Genomic DNA, 19,752 nt, shown 5'->3' with positions numbered 1-19,752 from the left:
TTTAACCTCCACACCCTCACTACGTACAGCGCCCATATACCATCAGCTGTATAAATAGATGTCTGAGTCATGCCACCATATTTACCAGGGGTGACTAACAAGCCTGTGAAATGTGCGATTAGGCTACATACAACAAACTCATCAAACAACAGAATTGGAGGAATATGAGCGGTCCCTCAGCAATACTGCATTTCTGTCTCATTTTTTGCCTGCTGCTTACGCTGTTGCAATACCTGAGCTGTCAATCACGGTGTGACCAAGCACTATGACATCAGCAGCATAGCGACAGACACACACCCGGGGGGAGCTGACTCACAGTCAGAGCAGCTACAGTTGCCAGGCGACCCCGGGCCCAGAAAGAGAGACAGCAAAACTGACTCGGTGCGCACACACACACACACACACACACACACAATGCAGTGTCACGTGACCAGGCTGGGGTGCATCACCTTGAACACCTGCCGTCCTCAAGTGCCAGCGGGGCGGAAAAAAAATGAAAGGGCACACTAGGCAGGGTAACCGTGGCGACGATGCAGGGCAGATGACTTTGCCCACACAACCAGCAGCAGACCATGTGTGTGTAAGTGTGTAAGTGTGTGAGTACCAATGCCAGGCTGAGCATGCTAATCTCCTGGGCACAGCAGACAGGACTTACTCAGCTTACAGAAAGGGAATTCAATCTCGAAGTGTGCGGTTGCTAAGTGCCACTCACTCAAGCTCACAGTGGTCACCTGCTCTAAGGCCTTTCAGGCAAACAGTAGGAAATGCCTTTCCTTCATTCACCGTGGGGCGCTTTCAGACGCATTCCTTAGTCCCTACTCTTACAGGGGCTTCGCCGCAGAAGGAAAACGAAGCAACCCACGAACGGGAAAGCACCCCGCTGCCACATGTATGACTGTGCCATGAGGAATGCAAGGAAGTTGTTAAAAGCATTCCTTGGGGAGAAATCCAAACAGTGGGAATACTGGGCTAAGGGTGTGAAGATCCTGCATAGAGAGCATGTGGGAGTGGGAATGCCATGAAGGCTGTCTGTCTGTCTACCTGCTTTTGAGCGTGCGTCTCCCGTGCACACACCTGTCCAGTCTTAAAGAGGGCACGGCATGTGCGCTGCTGATTCGCAGGTGGTTAAGCTGTGGTGACCGGCTGGTTAATCAGGAGGGCCACTTCAGAGTATCAAGTCTGCTCCTGCTAGAGTGAGCTTGTGTGCGCTGGGCCGCTAACGCAACACAGTGCATGTGTGTGTGTGTGTGTGTGTGTGTGTGAGATCTTTAGTTACGGCGACACACACTTCCCAGAGCTCACAAAGAAAGAAAGGGTGAGGAGAGAGAAAGAGAGAGAGAAAAAGAGAGAGCAAGAGAGGAATAGTAAATGGATTAGTAGAGGTGAAGGGGGAGAGCGGTGGGGTAAAAAGCAGTGGAGTGCACTAGCGAGATTGAGTTAAGAGGCAGAGAAAGACTGAATGGATGAGTATGTGTGTGAGGGAGAGAGAGAGAGAGAGAGAGAGAGAGAGGTAGGGAAGAGAAGAGAGAGGGAGGGAGGGAGGGAGGGAGAGAGAGAGGTAGGAAGAGAAGAGAAGAGAGAGGTAGGTAAGAGAAGAGAGGTAGGGAAGAGAAGAGAGAGGGAGGGAGGGAGGGAGAGAGAGAGAGGTAGGGAAGAGAAGAGAGAGGGAGGGAGAGAAGAGAGAGGGGGGGAGAAAGAGAGAGAGTGGTAGGGAAGAGAAAAGAGAGGGGGATGTGAGAGGGGAACAGGGTTCTCTGGGGAGAGTCCTGGTTATTTATAGCACCGCTGGAGTGACCGAGGACTGACCACTTTTAGAACAGGCCTAAGCTCGAAAGTGCCAGACAATGTTCCAATAACAAGAAGAAGAAGAAGAAGAAGAAGAAGAAGAAGAAGAAGAAGAAGAAGAAGAAGAAGAAGAAGAAGAAGAAGAAGAAGAAGAAGAAGAAGAAGAAGAAGAAGAAGAAGAAGATGATGATGATGATGATGATGATGATGATGATGATGATGATGATGATGATGATGATGATGATGATGATGATGATGATGATGAAGAAGGCAGCAGACTGTACCCATTATTTAAAAACGTCAGAGAACTGATCAAAGAGAAGGCACCTGAGTCATCTAACCGCTATAAGACCATGAGGGGTGTGGACCTGCCACACACTGGAATTTCACCGCTGGAAATGTTAAGTGACAGACACAACGCTGGTTTGTCTTAACAAGCCTGTGCTTCAGAAACATCAAGTCCTCAAGTACCCAAAATGCATATGAATCACAGTATACCACAGAGCTCATTACAATGAGAGATCAAAGACTTGGGACAGATCTTACACAATTCATGTCTTATTGATATAGTGTACTACAGCTGAGAGAGTCTTTGACCCCATTCAATCACAGTACACTTTTGTGTCAACATACACCTGGCCTGTCCTTTGACACACTACTCTTAATTAGATTAGCTCACGAGTGTTCTCATCTCTCCTCATTCATACAATGCATCCTCAGCCAAAGCAGGAAACTTGTTTACCACAAAATGAGTGCCAGCCTTTGCCACACGTGTGACTAAAACTCTTTAGAACTCATGTCTGCATTGCACATGTGAGAATGTCAGGTAATATAAGGATTGACACCGTAAGGTAATATAAGGACTTCCATAAACTTGTTTTAACTGATAGAGGTGTGTGTGTGTGTGTTTAAAGAAACTATAAGTGGCATGGGTCTTACCTGTCCTCGTCGGAACCAGCAACGGCAGTTAAGGCCCCAGGCTCCATGCCCACGCTGCCCTCCACTACTGCAGCCAGCCTGGGCAGCGACTGCTGAAAGAGCAGCCTTTGGGCGTCCTCCAGCTGGGAGGCAGTCAGCGTGCCTCCGGCGTACGCTCCGGCGTACGCTCCGGCATACGCTCCGCCACCGTGGGGAATGTGTCCCTGGGGCGCCAGCGCCAGGCCCATCCCACCAGCCAGCAGGGCAGCGCCCGGGTGCATAAAGCCAAAGGTGGGGTGGGCCATGGCGGGCGCACTCTGGCCCGATATGGCAGCAGCGGCGGCTGTAGGTAGGGTCCCTGCCTGCTGCGGGGGTTGTGGCTCTTGGAGTAGCTGGGCAGGGTGTTGAAGTGCCTGTGGCTGTCCTCCTGGGGGTTGAGGCTGGGATGCAGCCTGTCGATTTTGGGCAGCCTGTGGCACAGCAGCCTGGCCTCCTACTGGGTAACCTGGCATCCCTCCGGCCACTGGAGCTCCCATGGGCACGCCTCCGACTGGCATAGGTGCCATGGGATGAGCCTGGGCAGTGGTCTGCATGCCTGGTGGGTGCTGAGTGAAGTCCTGTGCCTGGACACCCGCATGGGCGACACCCATGTTGGGCTGCTGAGTGGCAGGGTAGCCCATCTGTCCTTGGGTTGGTTGTGTTTCCACATGGTACATCATAGGCTGCTGGGGCCACACAGGTGCCGGCTGGCCCTCGGTGCCTGGCACTCCGACTCCGTGGGGCATCGTCTGCATGCCGATGGGTGGCCCTACACCTGCCTCCTGGGTGATGAGCTGCGGAATGCCGTGAGGGTGGCCAGGGTGAGGGGCCTGCTGCGTGGGTATGCCAGGGTGGCTGGCGTAGGACTGCTGGCCTGGCGGGATGCCAGTCTCTCCCAGCGTGCTTCCAATAGACGAACTCCCGCTAGTGGTGGTGTCACTCTCTGGAGCAGAAGGTTGAGGGGCTGCCACAGCAGCAGGAGCAGCAGCAGCAGCAGGCTCTGTAGTGGTGGGTGGCAGAGAAGTAACTGATGGCGGAGCCTCTTTCTCATAGAACTCCGCACAGGTCCACCTTCCCTTGCGGTAGGGCTCGGAGTTGGAGTCCAGCTTGACCACCCTGAAGCGGGACGCAGTGGAAGTGGCGGTGGACCCAGTGGCAGTAGCAGTGGTGGCGGCAGCAGTAGCAGAAGCCAATGCTTGAAAATGGCCAGAGGTGCTGACAGGGATAGAATGAGACGTGGCAGGGACAGCAGCAGAGCTGGGCTGGCCGACTCCACTGCCCACACCTGCAACCACCCCTCCGCCACCGACCGCAGGAGGCTGACCAGCCATCCCTGCAGCGGCACCCTCCAGAGGCACAGGCCAGACTGGGATGGGTCGAACGATTTGACCACTTCCGAAGCCGGAGGATGGAAGGACAGGCGTGGCCGTGGCCCCTCCAGTTTGAGCGGTCACTGGTGCAGGAGCAGCCACAGGGTGAGGAAGGTCCTGATGGTGTCCGTGGTGCTGATGGCTATGGTGATGGTGCCCAGGGTGATGCACAGAGCCGTTTACCATGTACCCCTGCTGAGCACCTTGCTGCAGCGGGTGGTGGTGCTGGGGTTCATTGGGTGACACGACACCCGGGGTTTCAACGCCATGGAGGCTGTTCAGCGTCTCCTCGGAAGAGCTCCTCTCCGGCACTCCGTGGTCACTAGCCCGCGAAACAGACACGTCCAGGATGTCAGAGGAGGACAAGTCCTCGGTATGAGATTCGTCCATATCGTCATAACTTTCGGTGTCGTCCGCTATGCTGTTGTTGGCGCTAGCGGAGACTTGAGCAGGTAGGACACTAGTAATTTGGAAGCCGCTCTTCTTTTTCACCTGAGCTCCAGCACTCTGAAGAGACTGCGACTGCACGTTTAGGCTGTGGGGAGGGTGATGGGGTCCTGGGGAAGAACACCCAGCCGGAGCTGAATGCTGACAAAGCAGAGAGGACTGGTTGTCATCGGCCTGGATAACGTTAGCGTTTATGTTGGCATTGGCAGCGTTAGACAGGTTGCTGCTGCTGCCGGTGTTGCTACCCCTTCGACTATTAAAAACAGAGGAATGCGCCATCTTCCTCGAGCCGGGAGAATCTCCTGTAGAGTCTGCGTGATGCATCTCGTTAAAGTTGACGAGAACGACTTAGTGTAACTGACTGTAAAACTAAAGTTTTACTTCTGGCGATACTGATACAAGTTAGCTCGTCGATCTAACTAAAACGTGACATTCGAAAGTGTGTCTTGTCAACGTTGATAGCTATCTAGCTGAGAACTAGCTGTTAGCTAGCAACAACTTCAGTGGCAAGCTAGCTACACCGGCATACACATACACGCCAGGTTGCCCTGCCGCTGGCCAACTTTTTCTGTCTGAAGATTACCAGAGCAGTTCCATGCAATACAAGCCGAAAAAGACCTCAAATATCTGAATGCCAAATGCTAACGTTGCCGAGCTAGCGGTCCAGCTATGAGTCTAGCCTGGCTAGCAAACTAGCTGGCTAAATAGCTGAGTAATAAACGCAGAATCTGCGTATGTACGTCAAACACTATTAAATGTCTCTATAGGAATCATATTTACTAAAGATATAATAACAAGAACATATACTTAAAGAAGAAATCTTAGTCGTTACTAACGGTAGACCGGCAATAAATTCAACATAAACATTGGAGTCATACGACATCACTTCCATCACTGCCAGACGTTACAGCCGCATATTTGAAAGACTAATCTCCTGTTACTATCGAAATAAAAAATCCAACATCGGTATCAAGATCCTCTTCGAATGTTCTTTTCCTGTCCGACAGTTGTCAATCACGTAGATCCATTCCGTTATTCTTTTAGAATCAACATTTGCTGTATCATCCTTTCTCCTATGATCTCAACCCCAGCCATACTTGAATCAGTTAGCTTTGCTTGCTATCCAGCTAGCTAGCTGGTTCTCTCTTGGTGACGTCAGAAGGGGGAGGAGAACCTTGGGAAATGGCAACCGCGCATGCGGTTTGCCAAGGGGGGAAAAAAACAGATTGTACATTGACAGATGAAGGATAACATGAGGCTGAGGAAGTTCACAGTAGCTTCGAGAAAAAAAACTTCAACGCATATTCATTGAATACACTGCTTCTGCTTAAGTTACTTTCTTTGAAGCCTAAGAAGAAGTATTATTGTGTTGCAAGTGGAGGAACTATTATAAAATGAAACCAAACTAGGCTTAAGTAATCCTCACTGTCAGGTTTTCCCACACCATCTTCATCATTTATCCACTGCAACTCATCACCTAAGTTATTGTGGAAAGTAACAATGAAATGACACATTCATACCAGTAGGAAGTAAACATCAGAGAACGAAATGTGGCCCAGACACATAAAAGGTTTTCAAGTGGGCACTTGAGGTTTCGGTAGCAATTGACACACACACACAGTGACAAAAATTAAATTCTGTCAAAGAATGCATAGATCTGTATGACTGAAGACCACAGATAATGGATTAGGTCAGTGAAACAGAACAGCTATGTGACATTTCAGGAAATGAGAGACATGTCTCCCTATGAGAGGACTTTGTGTATCCTGAGCCTGCTCCCTCCCATCTCTCAGGTACTGACAAGCAGCACTCTCTGTTCCCAAACACAGGGAGGCCCTGACAGGGGTGAAGGGTGGAAAGACTAACCCAGCAGTTGAGTAAACAGATCTTCAATTGCATAGGGTAGTGGTTTGAAAAAAAATATATAGAGAAGAGGAAAAAAAGAGCTACAAAAGCATGCTTGTCAGAAGACGTTCCACAACATCACCCGTGGCCTCCAAGCTCCAACTGTAGTGCCTAGAGCAGTTGATAAAAGGATGGCGTAAACGACATTCCGGAATGACAGGTTGCATGAAGGTAGTGTAGCGATGAGAAAGGTTCCGATAAACCTGCCGGCACACCTGTAATGACTCAAGGAGGGGTCTCTGATTGAACGCGCTCTAATCCAAGCTGACAAGCCAACCCAGTGACCATGAATGAGCAATGAATTTTTCAGTATTAAGCTGTCACTTTAATGTTGACAGTTGTCTCTTTAGTGAGTCATAAGTCCGTTAACATTAACTAATTTCAAATCATCCAGTCATATCCTGTTAGATCAGACAGTAAAGTGACACACTTAGTCCTTAAAACTTCATTTAATAGACATAATTTGCATAATCTCCAGTAAACGTTCAGTCCACACACACCAAAACATAACATTAAACATTTATTTCACACAAACTTTGCATGGAATGACAAACGCTGAAAACTGAACCGCAGGAGCAGCAAATGCTGCATACATTGAAAATGCCCTCAGGACAGACAAGGCTGTTTATGAAAAGAAAAAGAAAAAAAAAAGGAGAGAGAGAGAGAGAAAAATAGGCATTTGTACATTTGTCATCTGTTTTAATTGAAGGCTTTTCCCATATGTCATCAGCTTAAACTGAGCCAGCATATTGCAAGTCCATTTTCAGGTTTTTCTCCATCTCTACTGGCTCACGGCCAACTGAAGCGTCCTGTGTTGATGCAGTGTCCTTTGACTGCTCACTTTGGCGAAGGGATGCTGTGCTTCTCCAAGACCCACCCAAGCACTGACTGCTCATAGGGTTAGGGTTAGGGCTTCTCACCGACCCACCCAAGCACCTGACTGCGCATAGCGCCCCCTATAGATACCTCTGGTGCCTCCTCACTCCGTCTCTCGGCAGTACCTCTACTCTCATTCAATCCAGGATCACATGCCTCTGAGGGGTGTACGTCTCCATCTGTGGTGCTGACGTCATCCATCTCCCATACATCATCTTCATAAACTGATGGGGTATGGCGTGTATTAGCTTTAGCCTGTGACCCTCCATTTCTGAACTGTTCGGACACATGGCGGTCCTCTCCAGCGGTCATGCTTCCTTCAGTCCCATTACCATTTCCTGTGGGGAACAGCCCAGGGCCCCTTGTGTTACTCAGACTAGGCTGATGTTCCAGAAAGGGATTCTTGGTTTGAGGTAGATCTTTCAGAGGTGACTGTGATGTTGTTGCCTGCGATGCCTGCGATGCCTGCATATTTCCACTGATGACATTCTCTGACTGTGACATGCACTCAGCACCTGACTTTGTGCCTTGCTTTCTGTGCGTCACCGCGGGATCTTCACCTTTGCGCTCCAAGCCAAAGAAACCATTTCGCACAACGAAGCGCACACACTGCAGGATCACGTTTCTCTCGTGCCGAATGTCAGGAGCCAACAACTGCAGGAGAGAAAAACATGGCGGTCAGTCGAGTGCTATGTTTATGGTCATGAATATCACCACTACAACAGAATCCACTGATTCTTCACAAGGCTACAAGTGCAGATAACCATTAACATCACAGTCCACTGTGTAGACTTTAAACTTGAGAGCAAACTACAATCAACTTTTCAGGGGTCAGATACACCCTCATATGGCAAAATTTTTTACAGTGCACCACCCTCTAATATAACATTCGCAGAGCACACAACACCCCATGTGAAGAAACGGCTATAACATTACATAACACAACACTGCACCTTGTTTGATCAGGCTGGTTGAGGAACTCACCATTTCCAGCAGGGTGTGCCTGCGCTGTTGGGGGGTATCGTTGTGGTGGCGCCCTCCCCTGCCCCGTCTCCTCCCTCTCCCCCTGGAGTTGTTACCAGGGGGGCCCCTTTCCATGGGAACACTGCTCTCCTGGAAAGGCTGGCTCGGAGCAGGGAGGTTCTTCAGCATGGCTTTATTCTCCTCTAATACTTTGCTGGTCTTCAGAATGGGAGCAGCTAACAAAAACAAGACAACATAAAAAACCAACAAGTTATTCTCTGATCTTCGAGCTCCGCCATCTTGTTATAGTGTTAATATTAAACTGCTTTTGAATAGAGTAAACAGGCTTCATCAACTGAATATTGCTTGAGGAGATACTCATTATTTGCAACTTAGGGCTACAAAATCTTGTTGTTTGCCAGAAGTAAAACCAGCTGGCTAGAGGGAAGGGAGGGGGGCCAGTCAAGTTCAATTGTAAGACATTAAGCCTATTTGCTGCATTATTGGTTACTGAAAACAACTTTGATCTTTTTACTGGGATGTTTGACCCACTTGCAATATATATCTCTATTGGCTTTTTGAAATTTGAAGACATCACAAACAAGGCCAGGTTTCTATACGCATACAACGTTAGTTGAGTAAGCGGTCCTTCAATGGCCAGGACGTCCACCTACACACTACTAAAAGAATGTTGTCTGCCATTAAATCCTGTATTTTCCCTGACAGGAAAAATTCCATCAATCATTGCACTGTGAAAAATTGTGAGAAGGCTATTATGTTTCTTTTGACGTTACCCCTCCAGCAAGAACCAGCAACAAGCCTACCTATTTTGCCAACAGACATATGACGTTTGTGGCAGCCCCTACCCCCCTGAGTACTGCACTAGGGGATAAACACCGCCACGAACAGTCAATCTGAACCAGGCTGTTCACCTTGTGTGGTGACCGCACAGCTGAACAGAACAGAACTGCTTAAACCACAATTCATTTATACATGTAATGCTCTACATCAACAGGCCTGCTGATCAGGCCTGGAAGGGTCCGAGCGGACTGGGAGCAAACTTAAACTTGAGTACGAGTGGTCACACAAACTGTGTGTTTTTCTGATGTGTTCATCAATGAAGTGGGCATGGCATCAAACCACCAGTTGCATGATATAAATAACAGTGATGCTGTTCACTCTGGCCTCACCATCAGGTTCCTGGTCGCTCTCACTCATGGAGCCATAACTGGCCACCAGAGAGGCCAGGCCGGCGGACATGTTCTTGGGGGCCACTGACACGGTTTCACCACTGACCACGTCCTCTTTCTCAGAGTCTACAAAGAGCAAGGAAGAGAGTCAAGTCAATTTGATTTATATAGCACTTTTAAAAATGTTATTTACAAATAAGTGTTTTTCTGTCTGTATAGAATCTGACCAAATCAGATTAAAAGTTAAACACCCCCTATGGACACTGTTCTTAATAGTCAGTGGGTCTTAAACATGTCTGGTCCGTCTTGCTTATGCGGTTATTCTGCCACTGACCTGGATCGCTGTTGGCTAACGTTCCCAGTGGATCTACTTCTTTGCGCGGCTGTGAGACAGGTTGTTGTTGTTGTTGCTTCTCCTCGGCACCCCCTCTGTAATTGGAGTGAGAGTCGCTATCCCTGCCCCTGCCCCGTCCACGAAAACCACCCCTCCTATTACCCCCGCGACCTCTGCCTCGCATCCGGCTGGGTGGAGGAAAGCAAAACAACAACAACAACAACAACAACAACAACAGGATAAATAAGATAATTTTCACTCAGACTTTAAACATGATCACAAACATGTAGACCAACCAAAACTTTCCTTAAAACCAAAGAGAAAATATTTATCACACCCTGTTAATATTCAAGATTATTACAAGTGAAATGTTAGAACAGAAACACCTGCTCACTCACCCAAATTCGGCTGTTTGTAAAACTTCTCCTCTTTCCTCCTTTGCTTCCATCAACTTCATTTTCTTCTCCACATTGGCCAGAGTTGGGAAGTTCCTATAGACACAGACATGCGGTAGTACAGAAGTACTGCTTACAAATAGTGCCACCTAGTGGCTTCTCAATACCATAACATCTATGAAAGGATATTGTATAAGTGTCAGGATGAAGTGCTTTAAGTGCTAAAAGTTAACCACAACATTAACGCATACCCTCTAAATCTGTAATTTAAAATGTAACTTGTATATGTTGCTGGTCAGCATGTTGCCTTTACTCATTGAGTTACTGTTACTGCATAGCACAGTAGACCCTTTACTCATTGAGTTACTGTTACTGCATAGCACAGTAGACCCTTTACTCATTGAGTTACTGTTACTGCATAGCACAGTAGACCCTTTACTCATTGAGTTAATGTTAAGCTTGTGAATAGCACAGAAGACCCAAAGCAATCCAAGCCAAAACACAATTAGCTGCCCACCTCCGTCTCTCCTCTCTCCATTTTTTTATCTCTTCTGGGGTGTCCAGTTTGATCCTTTTCGTTCCGGGTGCATGGTTCTATTTTTAAACGGGGTAAATCCAGTTCAGCGATGAAAACATTTCATTCAAAAGTGAAAATTCAGTGATAACCTATACTAAAAGGTTTCAAACGTTTGAGGTCACCTCCATGAAACAAAAACAGTATTCTCTGACAACAGCAAATCTTGAAGGAAACAATTATTATTTCAAATAAAATTCATTATTTCTAACCTTGTCAATGACTATTATTTCCTAAACATTTACATTTAGTACGTACAAGGGAGAGATCTTATTTCGTGTATGTTCTTTATGATTCTAAGTGACCCAAAACCTTTGAAAGTTAGTGTATGTTCTGACACAAACTAATGTGTCCTAGGGTGTTGGTTTGTATTTATGCTATCCTTTACTGCTAAATGACGTTACCAGCTGACATACTGCCGTTGTTTTCTGCAATTCAGAAAAATCGTAAATCCCCCTGGTTGCAAGTCTCCACTATCATAGCTAACTATAAAGTGATAAGACAAAAGTTACAGAGTCAATGGGAGATAAATGTTCTCATAAATCACTGTTTTGTTGATGTCTTGGTTTGGAAAAGATTAGCTAAGATCATCAAATTACTTGAATGGCTCGCTTGCTCATTCCAAACCAAAACGACAGTGACAAATGTTTGTTAGTTATTAGTGTAGTGATATTACTGAAGTGTACTGTAGTGTCCTAAAAGCTAAATATGAGCAGATATTCATCTATACATAAACTTACGTTGGTGCCATGGTGATCGGCTAACTTAACTAACTAGCAGCTTGCTTACTATCTTGCTAGCTCGAGTGTAAACAAGTTTAGAGGGAAATCCAACTGTTGACTGCAGCTTCGGTTTAACTTACTGGTGTGACATGTATCTAAGCTGTGCTACTGCCCTTCCTACAGACACATAACATCCCCCATTCATTCAAAAGCAGCACCAAAAATGAGCATTATAATAATATAGGAAGAATAGCCAACTTACATTCCTCCAGTGAATCTTCACCAGTTTCTCATGCGCCGTGAAACTGCAGTCTGCTACTGAGCACTGTGGAAGTCAAGGTTCACATACTGGTAAGTCAAAGTGATTAAGAAAAAGATATTGCAAAGTATTTGGAGACAATAACTTTATATCTGTTTTAGATAGGACTATGGGGCAGACTGTCCCCATGCAAAATCCTAACAAACACCAACAGCAGCACAGTTGGCACTGATAAAAGGCTTGCTAGCATGCTAACTCATGTCCTGTGGTGATATAATTGCAATGTCATGCTGTGAAATATATTTTTACATTTTCACCAGGTCGTCCACCACAGAACTGCATAATGCATAGCCTACGTGGCTAGTTTGAACAACAGGTGTGTTTATCTATCTTTCACATGAGTATAGAACATGTTCAACCCTCCCTCCATCCCCCCTTCCTATCTCCACCCGGTCGACCTCAAGCAGATGGGGCCCCCCCTTATGTGCCGTGGTTCTGCTTAAGGTTCCTTCCTGACTAACAGGGAGTTTTTCCTTGCCCCTGCTGCCATTGTGCTTACACTAAGGGGGTCCAGGCTCTGGGCTCTGTAAAGCGCCTTGAGACAAATGTATTGTTATTCTGCTATATAAATTAAATTGAATTTAATTGATTTTGAAGATGATACCAATACTATTGCCTATAAATAAGACATGCTTCAAAAAGTGGCAAACTGCTGCATACTATCTTTTTTGATTTATTTGTGGGCTTTATGCTTTTAATCAGTCACTATAGTGAAGAGAGACAGGCAATGAGTGGGATTGGGAGTGGGATCGGGAATTGACCGTGAGCCGGACTCAAACTCGGGATCCCATAGGCCGACATGGCTTGCGCCACAGCTCCCCCACATACTGTTTCTTTAACTGATGCAAATCCAACTGATCAAAGCCCAATTTAACTTTTTACATTTAATCCTAAACAGGCAGAGACAATATCTGCAACTTATTAAGTAACAAGTCAACATCTGGGAATGGTTTGGTTAATCTGAAAACAGACACACTATTAAAACTATTTAAAGTTAATGCTGGGCTGGCTATATTAAAGACTGGCAGTAAAAAGTCTGTAAAACCAGGATATCCGCCCTCTACTACCTAGCCAATGGCCTAATAAACGTATTACATTTCCATCTATTTATTCAGTAGACACTTCCTCAAAGCAACTTAGAGTAGGCTATAGGTAGGAATTAATGTACAATTCACCAGTATGCGTGCCTCCTGTTTTGGCAGCCTTAATCTAGCCTTGCTCTTCTCACATGGCTATGAACTGCACTCAAGGGGGGAGTGTTGGGCTCATTACCTTCACATGCTGTGAAAGATGCTCATCATATTTATCCTGATGTTTGAAGCCTCTGTCACATGGGTCACAGAAAAAACTGAACTCCGGCTCTTTCTTGTTTTTCTGTAGACAATGGAAATGAGAGAGAGAGAGAGAGAGAGAGAAAGAAAGAAAGAAAGAAACATACAGATGAATACTTTATATGTAGCATTAGCTTCCCAAATCAAAGTTTCTGAGCTTTATTTCTATAATATGAAGATACCTTAGTCACATATCACAGAATATTCAGACAGGCTTGGTAAACACGACAAGGGTTCTCTTACTACAGGGCAGAAGGGTGTGTCGGTAGGAAAACTGTATGATCAGGGAAAGTGTATTAAAACCGGATGTCGTCACTTTAAGCCGGTCTCTGGTTGGATAAAGCTTTTCAGCAGAAATGGACAAGGACCTTTGATTTATTCTGTAGGAACCATGCCGATGCCTGACTTTTAATATTGTGTGACGTTGTTGAAGTTCAAGTTCAACATTAATAGCGATTGAATTACCCTTGTGTCGTGTAATCGCTAGCGGTAAATAAACGTTAATAACTTGAATGACTGATTAAGGATATATGTTACACATCACAAACACATGTAATCGATGGGTTTTGGGGGAAATGAGGTAATTGGTTAGCTTAAATTGCAGTATCTTAGGCGAGCTAATTGACCTGGCTAGCTATAGCGGAATTAACAGTGCTGGCTTTGTGTTTGGTCATATAGCTTCGTAAAAGTTCGGTTAACAAGTCACTTGTGTGTTTAGTTGTATGACTTCGTAAAAGTTCGGTTAACAACAAGTCAATTGAGCATTAAGCCACCTGACTATAATGGGTCTATTCATATTAGCATGCTAACGTTAGACTTATTAGCAGCGAGGCTAGCTAGCTACTATGTGTTCTAATGGATTGTTGGTCTAAGCGTTAGCTTCAGTTAAGACCTACGTGTACCACATGAACAACTAAACGAGTCAATGTAGACATATAAAAAGTTGTGTAGATAGCTTTATTCACATAAGCCGTATAACTTCACAAAAATAATAATAATTTAAAGAAAACCGATCGTTTGCATGCCAGGCGATCAACACAACTTCTCAACTAAAAAGTAAAGGTCCTTGTCCATTTCTGCTGAAAAGCTTTATCCAACCAGAGACCGGCTTAAAGTGACGACATCCGGTTTTAATACACTTTCCCTGATCATACAGTTTTCCTACCGACAGGGTGTATCAGCAGAGTAGGCCTGCATACCTTTTTCCCACCAAAGTCCTGGCGCCCATACTGCTGGCCTCCTGTCTTATGATGTGACCCTGAGCGGGTAAAACCAACCAGACATGAACGTCACAAATGAGACACACTCAAAATCAAGGATATAAGTTGACTAGAAAAATGATCCTAACAGTTGGGCCCTACTCCCTCACCTCGGCTGCGGTTCGCTCCAAAGTTCTGTTGCCACGGACCATCATGCCAGTTGCCTTGCGTGTAGGTGTTCCAAGGCCCCGGTGGTGGTGGCTGAGGAAAGGTAGGCTGTGGACCGAACCAGTTCCAATCACGCGCTGCCTGAAATGTACTAGGCTCTGAAGTATCCCACTGAAGTGCAGAGGGCTTTAACACCGGTGCCTGCGGCGGACAGTTAAAGACGGGGGGCGGATAGTTCCCTGGATTTGTCATAACGTATACGTAAGTTCTGTATAAATGTATTTAACTGCTGAACTAAAAAATAATGTAACAACGTGTCTATGTCTACTCAACTTCAAATGTTTGTATCCTACCACACTTCTTCCTGCTGCAACATGTGCGCGTAGATACGTGAATCGTCACTTCCGGGAGTGTTAAATCGGTTGAATCTCTTTCTACCACAGAGTGGCGCCATAGCTACACTAATTTCCCTGCATTTGTCAAACTTTGAAATGTGATGATGGACAGGTCTGCCGCAGGTCAGTTGAATATAAACAACAAATGTGAGTGTTTCAGTACCCCTACGTGGTTCCAACAAGATATTTATTTAATAGGCTTTTTTTTCACAAAATCACCCTTATAAGGTCTAACAAAGAAAGGATGTAGATTTGAACACTTCACACACTTCTTTTATACTGCTATTCTACATCTATGAGTGTACAGCTCTGAAATGTAAACAAAATATTGGACATATTTTGCCCAAGGTGGAAAACAAGCTATTACTGTTCTTTATAAATATACACCAAAATGAAAGTGTGTAGCATTATTAAAGATGTCACACATAAAAGTCCAGGGTCGGGTGGTGCCAAGGCATGTGGTGAAGAAACAAAAGCTGTACCCACCTGGGACCATCGGCTGTATATAGAGGCTATATGACTGTATATACAGTCATTATCTGGGACAGATAAACATATAAATACTTGAAGAGGACTACAGAGCTTTGCACTGTACACCACTAAGAGAAACAACTTTGTATAACTCACAATCACAAGGCATTTCATCTCAACCCTTCTTTTCTTTCTAACAGGCATTGATTGTGTCACATGGCATCATGCAGTACCCACAAATAACACAACAAACATCTCCAGTTCACAGTAACTTTAACTGAACTCTGTGAGGGCATCCTCTTAGGACTTCCACCGTGATGGTTATCTGAAGGCCGATACTCTCCTAACTGATGCCCTCCTCAGTCAGTCATTATCATTATCATCATCATCATCATCTTCACCGTAGTCGCTGCGAGTGCTGGTTCTGGAGCACACACGCAACCAGACCCCACAGCAGAGCAGGAGCACGAGCACCGTGTGACTGAGGGCCAGGACGAACACTGCAAACATGTAGAGGGACTTCCTGCAGTACTCCTGTGGCCGGTGGAAGGGCGCGATGAAGTTGGGCGTGTAGACCGAGAACACCCAGTAGTTGGCCAAGAGGAACCACACGAACAGGAAGGTGCTCAGGATCAGGTGGACGTAGTAACGGTGAGCGTTCTGTCGCCACGGATACTCGTCGGCATCATCGTCGCCAATGACAATGGATTTGGAGATCAGGGAGCGCATGTGCATGATGTCATACAGAAGAAAGGAGACCTGTGAGAGAGTGAGAGGCAGTTAGAGAAAGAGGTCCTGTCCTGTCTGTCTGTCTGTCTGTCTGCTTTGCTTTTAGTAAACTTGATGAAGTGAAAGTTTCGAAAAGTGTGTATATTCCAAAGGATGTGGATGGCAACTTGTGTTTCTTTCCTTCAGCACAAACACATTTTATTTCTGAATATCTGATACTACGCCTTTTAATATTCTCTTCATTGGGCCACTCATAGGGGGATTACTCTGCTTAAGGCTACTGCGATCTACATTTTTGAGAAAAAATTAACAACTAACAATGTGTTTTTCTTTTATCATCGACAGACTCATCAGTTAGGAGACGACTTTCAGAGGCTCTCATTGCTCAAAGTTACTTAACTGAAGACTTAAAGAAACACCTTACCTTCACGCTACCAACCACTCCCCCAACCAGCAAGTAGAGAGGGATCATTGGCTGAACTGGGCAGTTATCAATGTTCTTTGCTCCTATAAAGTGATGCATTTTAGGATTTAGTCTAACTTAAAGTTATGGTAAATTTACAATGTTTCATGAAAACATTTTTAGCTAATTTGCTGCTGCATGATCGCTCACCTACAAGTGCCATAGTGAGAGGCAATGCCAAGAAAGCCAAGAGTCCCACCGCAACGTAAGCTGGAATGTCAAGCAATGTAACACAAGTTAAAACCAGCTAAAACAGAACTAGTAATTTGGGAGGCTCGAAGCTGTGGGTGAAGTTACTTGCCATTACTGGCTATTTTAGACAGGCAGCGGTGACATGCCTTTTCCAATCCTGCGGTCATGTTCACTGCACCTGAAGTCAAAGGCTAATAAAGAAGGCAAATTCTTTTACACACCATAACAGAGTAACAATATCCTCTTGTTTGGGAAGCATGATTGTCACAATGTCACTTATGTCTCCTGAAACGTCTCAGTGTATAATCTTTTAGCCAGTTTTAGACAGTATTCTGTTCGCACATCTGATGGAAAACAATAGTCATAACTAAACATTCTTGTTTATCTAATTTGTTGCCTGTTCGTTTGCCAATCAACTGCTAGCTAAGCAAATTATATAAGTGGTGAAGCAATTAAAACAGCCTACATGTTGCATCGCCAATACCCTTGCATAGACAATTTTGGCTAATTGCTCACAGAAATAAGACATAAAAACCTTACCTTACACGGAAGTCCGACAGTATTTGAGTAAAGCACTCAAACGCTAACTAATCCTGCCAACTTCGTCTTCGTGGTGCAGTCCAACTGCATTCCACGCTATCAGAGAGGGATGCCAAAGCTTTTATTGGTTTAACCCTTCACGGACACAACCTATCCAATGCCTTTCAGCTCATAAACTGTTTTTCGTACTGTGTAACCTGATCTACGCGCATTAATCGAACAAACACATTTCGATTACTTGCCAACGTATATAATTGTCTCACGTGTCATGTTTATCACATGCAGACCCTACTTTATGATGGTAACGACGGCTAGAGAACGCTACACTACCGGAGGGCATTCTTCATTCATTCATTCTACCTACCTGTTGTCTGAGGTCGCCCACATACTATCTACTCTTCATTATGTAATGTCATTCAAACGCTGCAAGAAAGCACTTTATCGGAACACACTGAGGATATTTTTAACGTGAATGAAAATATCAGTGGGTATGATTTACAAAGTTAGAGGAAAATGGCTTTAGAAAACTTCCAAAAATATATATGTTGCGGTGTATACAATGGTTAGAGAAAGGGAACTGAATTTACTTCACAGTCAATCAGCAATGCGTCTGTACTGATTGTAAATGTTTTTTTGTAGCCTAGTTGTCTCCTGTGTTTTCTCAAGAGCCCAACATGACCTAATGGTCTTACACAGTCATAAAGAAACGCGTCCACCAGTGTCTTATGCGCCCCAGTACCGAAGCCATTCATCACTATCACACTGGTTCCTCCTCTAGAGAAAAGACATGAACAGCCTCTGCTCAGACAGAAAGAAGCTTGCAGACATGATCTTGTGGGTAACAGTAGACCAGCATTTATAAATCTACTCCTAGGACCTACACCACAGCATATTTAAATTCCTTCCTTCTATTCCTGATAAGCTACTTCGGCCTCGCAGGGGCTTTGGTGTGTTCTGTCTGGTGTGTTACAGCTAATAATAATAATACACTTTATTTGTATAGCACCTTTCATACAAAACAATGCAGCTCAAAGTGCTCTACGTTTCTACGTTTTTATCGGCATTGCACCCCAAAACTAGGATTGCACACCCTCGATTAAAAACGTGTTGAGCAATGGCGCAGTGTTCACACAAGTGTGTTTCTCCACTATCTTGAGTACCCGAAGCCTATGGCTCCTTTAGGCCAAGGAAAACTTGCAGCTCATTTTACATATTGATCTTAAGGGTGGAGGTATAGTGCTGAATAGTTTTTAGCTGTCTTTTTGTGAGTATTATGTTATCTTTTTTCACCCTATTCTGTTTTGCTATAAAGGTGCTCTTATAGCCTGTAGATAAATCACATTTATTGTTACACGTCTTAATTTGAACCAATGCAAAACAAAATCAACACCCTCTTGAAAGGAGGACCATTAACCAGTGGCCACACACGGATGCAGGCTTTTAACCACTTAAACAGAAATCCTTTGTGGTCCTATTAAACATTAATGCAATCGACTCTTGATAGGTCTGCATCCAAGCAAAGGGTAAGGGACCTTGAATTCAGCCCATGCTGATGAATTGACATAAGTCACTGTGTGCCGATCCCTTGATCTTTGAGGGAATTTAATGCTAGGCTATATTAAACACATTTATGTACGAAGACAGACATAATTAAGGGGTTGGTTACCACGTACATCAAGTGGTTGGTTGGTCTCTCACATGGTTTCAGCGGGAATTAAGGTTAATATATGTATGTTCTAAAGTGTTGCTAAAAAACCTGTTGCTAGACACCTCTTTTTAGTAAAATCTTTATTTGATGATTGAGATTTGACATCCATTAACTGATGCAGTGTAAATGAAATGATTCCCCACAGTAAACTATTATTGAATATACAAAAGAAAGGTACAGTATGTGATTAAGTGCTCTATTAAGTACACTATTGTCCCCTGATAATGTGTAGTTGCTGTCCACTGAGTAATCAGATGTCTCTTCCATTCCTAATTTCTTCACAGCCATCCAGTATGATCCTTACAGATTTCCTTGGACTCGTCTCCCTAGTCACCTTCAGTCAGCAGGATCCGTGGGGTCCATAGTCCCATGAATCTCCAACAGCCATGATGTAAGATGGGTGTCCTCCTTCCTTCCTGCTTGTGTGTGCCCTTGGGAGGGGGAAGGGGGCAGGGTCACACAATCAAGTCCACCTCGCCTTCATCATCCAGGAGAGAGCGCCGGTCCAGGGCGATGGAGGAAGAGGGTGCTTCCGCTGCTTGGCTGGGTGGTCGCAAAGACTCCGGGATATAGCCGCCCTGGCTCTGCCTGTCCCAGGTGTGACGGCCGGATGGGGGCGTGCGTTGGCGGTCGTCCAGGCCCACGTGGATGCTCACCTGAGAGGGGTTGAGGCTCTTCATGTGGCCCTGGGCTCTGAGCTCGTACAGCTCCACCGGAGT

General features: G+C 45.3%; 4 protein-coding genes across 5 annotated transcripts in view; all 4 read right to left on the bottom strand.

The window, feature by feature from the left end:
• Window positions 1–5,707, bottom strand: part of LOC105893354 (TSC22 domain family protein 1-like) — a 34,361-nt gene extending 28,654 nt beyond the window's left edge. The window contains exon 1 of the mRNA XM_031558127.2: window positions 2,725–5,707. Coding sequence (XP_031413987.1) covers window positions 2,725–4,883 — 2,159 coding nt within the window. The 5' untranslated portion in view covers window positions 4,884–5,707. The remainder of the gene's footprint in view (window positions 1–2,724) is intronic.
• Window positions 5,708–6,898: 1,191 nt separating this feature from the next.
• On the bottom strand, window positions 6,899–14,942 carry nufip1 (nuclear FMR1 interacting protein 1). Its single transcript, XM_012819757.3, has 10 exons — window positions 14,538–14,942; window positions 14,368–14,426; window positions 13,110–13,211; window positions 11,781–11,843; window positions 10,740–10,816; window positions 10,226–10,318; window positions 9,828–10,015; window positions 9,494–9,619; window positions 8,325–8,539; window positions 6,899–7,994 (listed from the first exon to the last, which is right to left on the bottom strand). Exons 1-10 carry the CDS (start codon window positions 14,785–14,787, stop codon window positions 7,371–7,373), a joined length of 1,797 nt encoding a protein of 598 aa, XP_012675211.2. The 5' UTR covers window positions 14,788–14,942; the 3' UTR covers window positions 6,899–7,370.
• A 156-nt stretch (window positions 14,943–15,098) lies between these two features.
• On the bottom strand, window positions 15,099–17,846 carry LOC116218218 (transmembrane protein 272). 2 transcript variants are annotated; one of them, XM_031558881.2, is made up of 5 exons: window positions 17,326–17,846; window positions 16,895–16,976; window positions 16,744–16,803; window positions 16,555–16,637; window positions 15,099–16,160 (listed from the first exon to the last, which is right to left on the bottom strand). In XM_031558881.2, exons 2-5 carry the CDS (start codon window positions 16,950–16,952, stop codon window positions 15,765–15,767), a joined length of 597 nt encoding a protein of 198 aa, XP_031414741.1. In that variant the 5' UTR covers window positions 16,953–16,976; window positions 17,326–17,846; the 3' UTR covers window positions 15,099–15,764. The 2 variants fall into 2 exon arrangements, with proteins under 2 accessions (XP_031414741.1, XP_031414742.1); XM_031558882.2 differs by lacking the exon at window positions 16,895–16,976 and having other exon boundaries at window positions 17,326–17,840.
• A 1,252-nt stretch (window positions 17,847–19,098) lies between these two features.
• atp7b (ATPase copper transporting beta) overlaps window positions 19,099–19,752 on the bottom strand; it is a 17,434-nt gene continuing 16,780 nt past the window's right edge. The window contains exon 21 of the mRNA XM_012819771.3: window positions 19,099–19,752. This exon is cut by the window's right edge and continues 10 nt beyond it. Within this exon, the coding sequence (XP_012675225.2) occupies window positions 19,489–19,752 (264 nt within the window). The 3' untranslated portion in view covers window positions 19,099–19,488.

Source organism: Clupea harengus, chromosome 21 (genome assembly GCF_900700415.2).
Source record: "Clupea harengus chromosome 21, Ch_v2.0.2, whole genome shotgun sequence".
Lineage (NCBI taxonomy): Eukaryota > Metazoa > Chordata > Actinopteri > Clupeiformes > Clupeidae > Clupea > Clupea harengus.
The sequence above is the reverse complement of the archived record's forward strand: the minus strand, read 5'-3'. Positions and strand labels throughout refer to the sequence as shown.

Bases quoted from the DNA above. Each gene is read 5' to 3' on its own strand.
- nufip1 (XM_012819757.3), bottom strand. From the start codon at position 14,787: ATGACAAATCCAGGGAACTATCCGCCCCCCGTCTTTAACTGTCCGCCG. The intron at 11,844-13,109 runs GTAATGAGCCCA...TGACTTCCACAG, and splicing joins ATCTTTCACAGCATGTGAAG to TGCTCAGTAGCAGACTGCAG. The intron at 10,016-10,225 runs GTGAGTGAGCAG...TCCTCCACCCAG, and splicing joins TTACAAACAGCCGAATTTGG to CCGGATGCGAGGCAGAGGTC.
- LOC116218218 (XM_031558881.2), bottom strand. From the start codon at position 16,952: ATGACCGCAGGATTGGAAAAGGCATGTCACCGCTGCCTGTCTAAAATA. The intron at 16,804-16,894 runs GCAAGTAACTTC...TTGACATTCCAG, and splicing joins GTCTAAAATAGCCAGTAATG to CTTACGTTGCGGTGGGACTC. The intron at 16,161-16,554 runs GTAAGGTGTTTC...ACTCTCTCACAG, and splicing joins GAGTGGTTGGTAGCGTGAAG to GTCTCCTTTCTTCTGTATGA.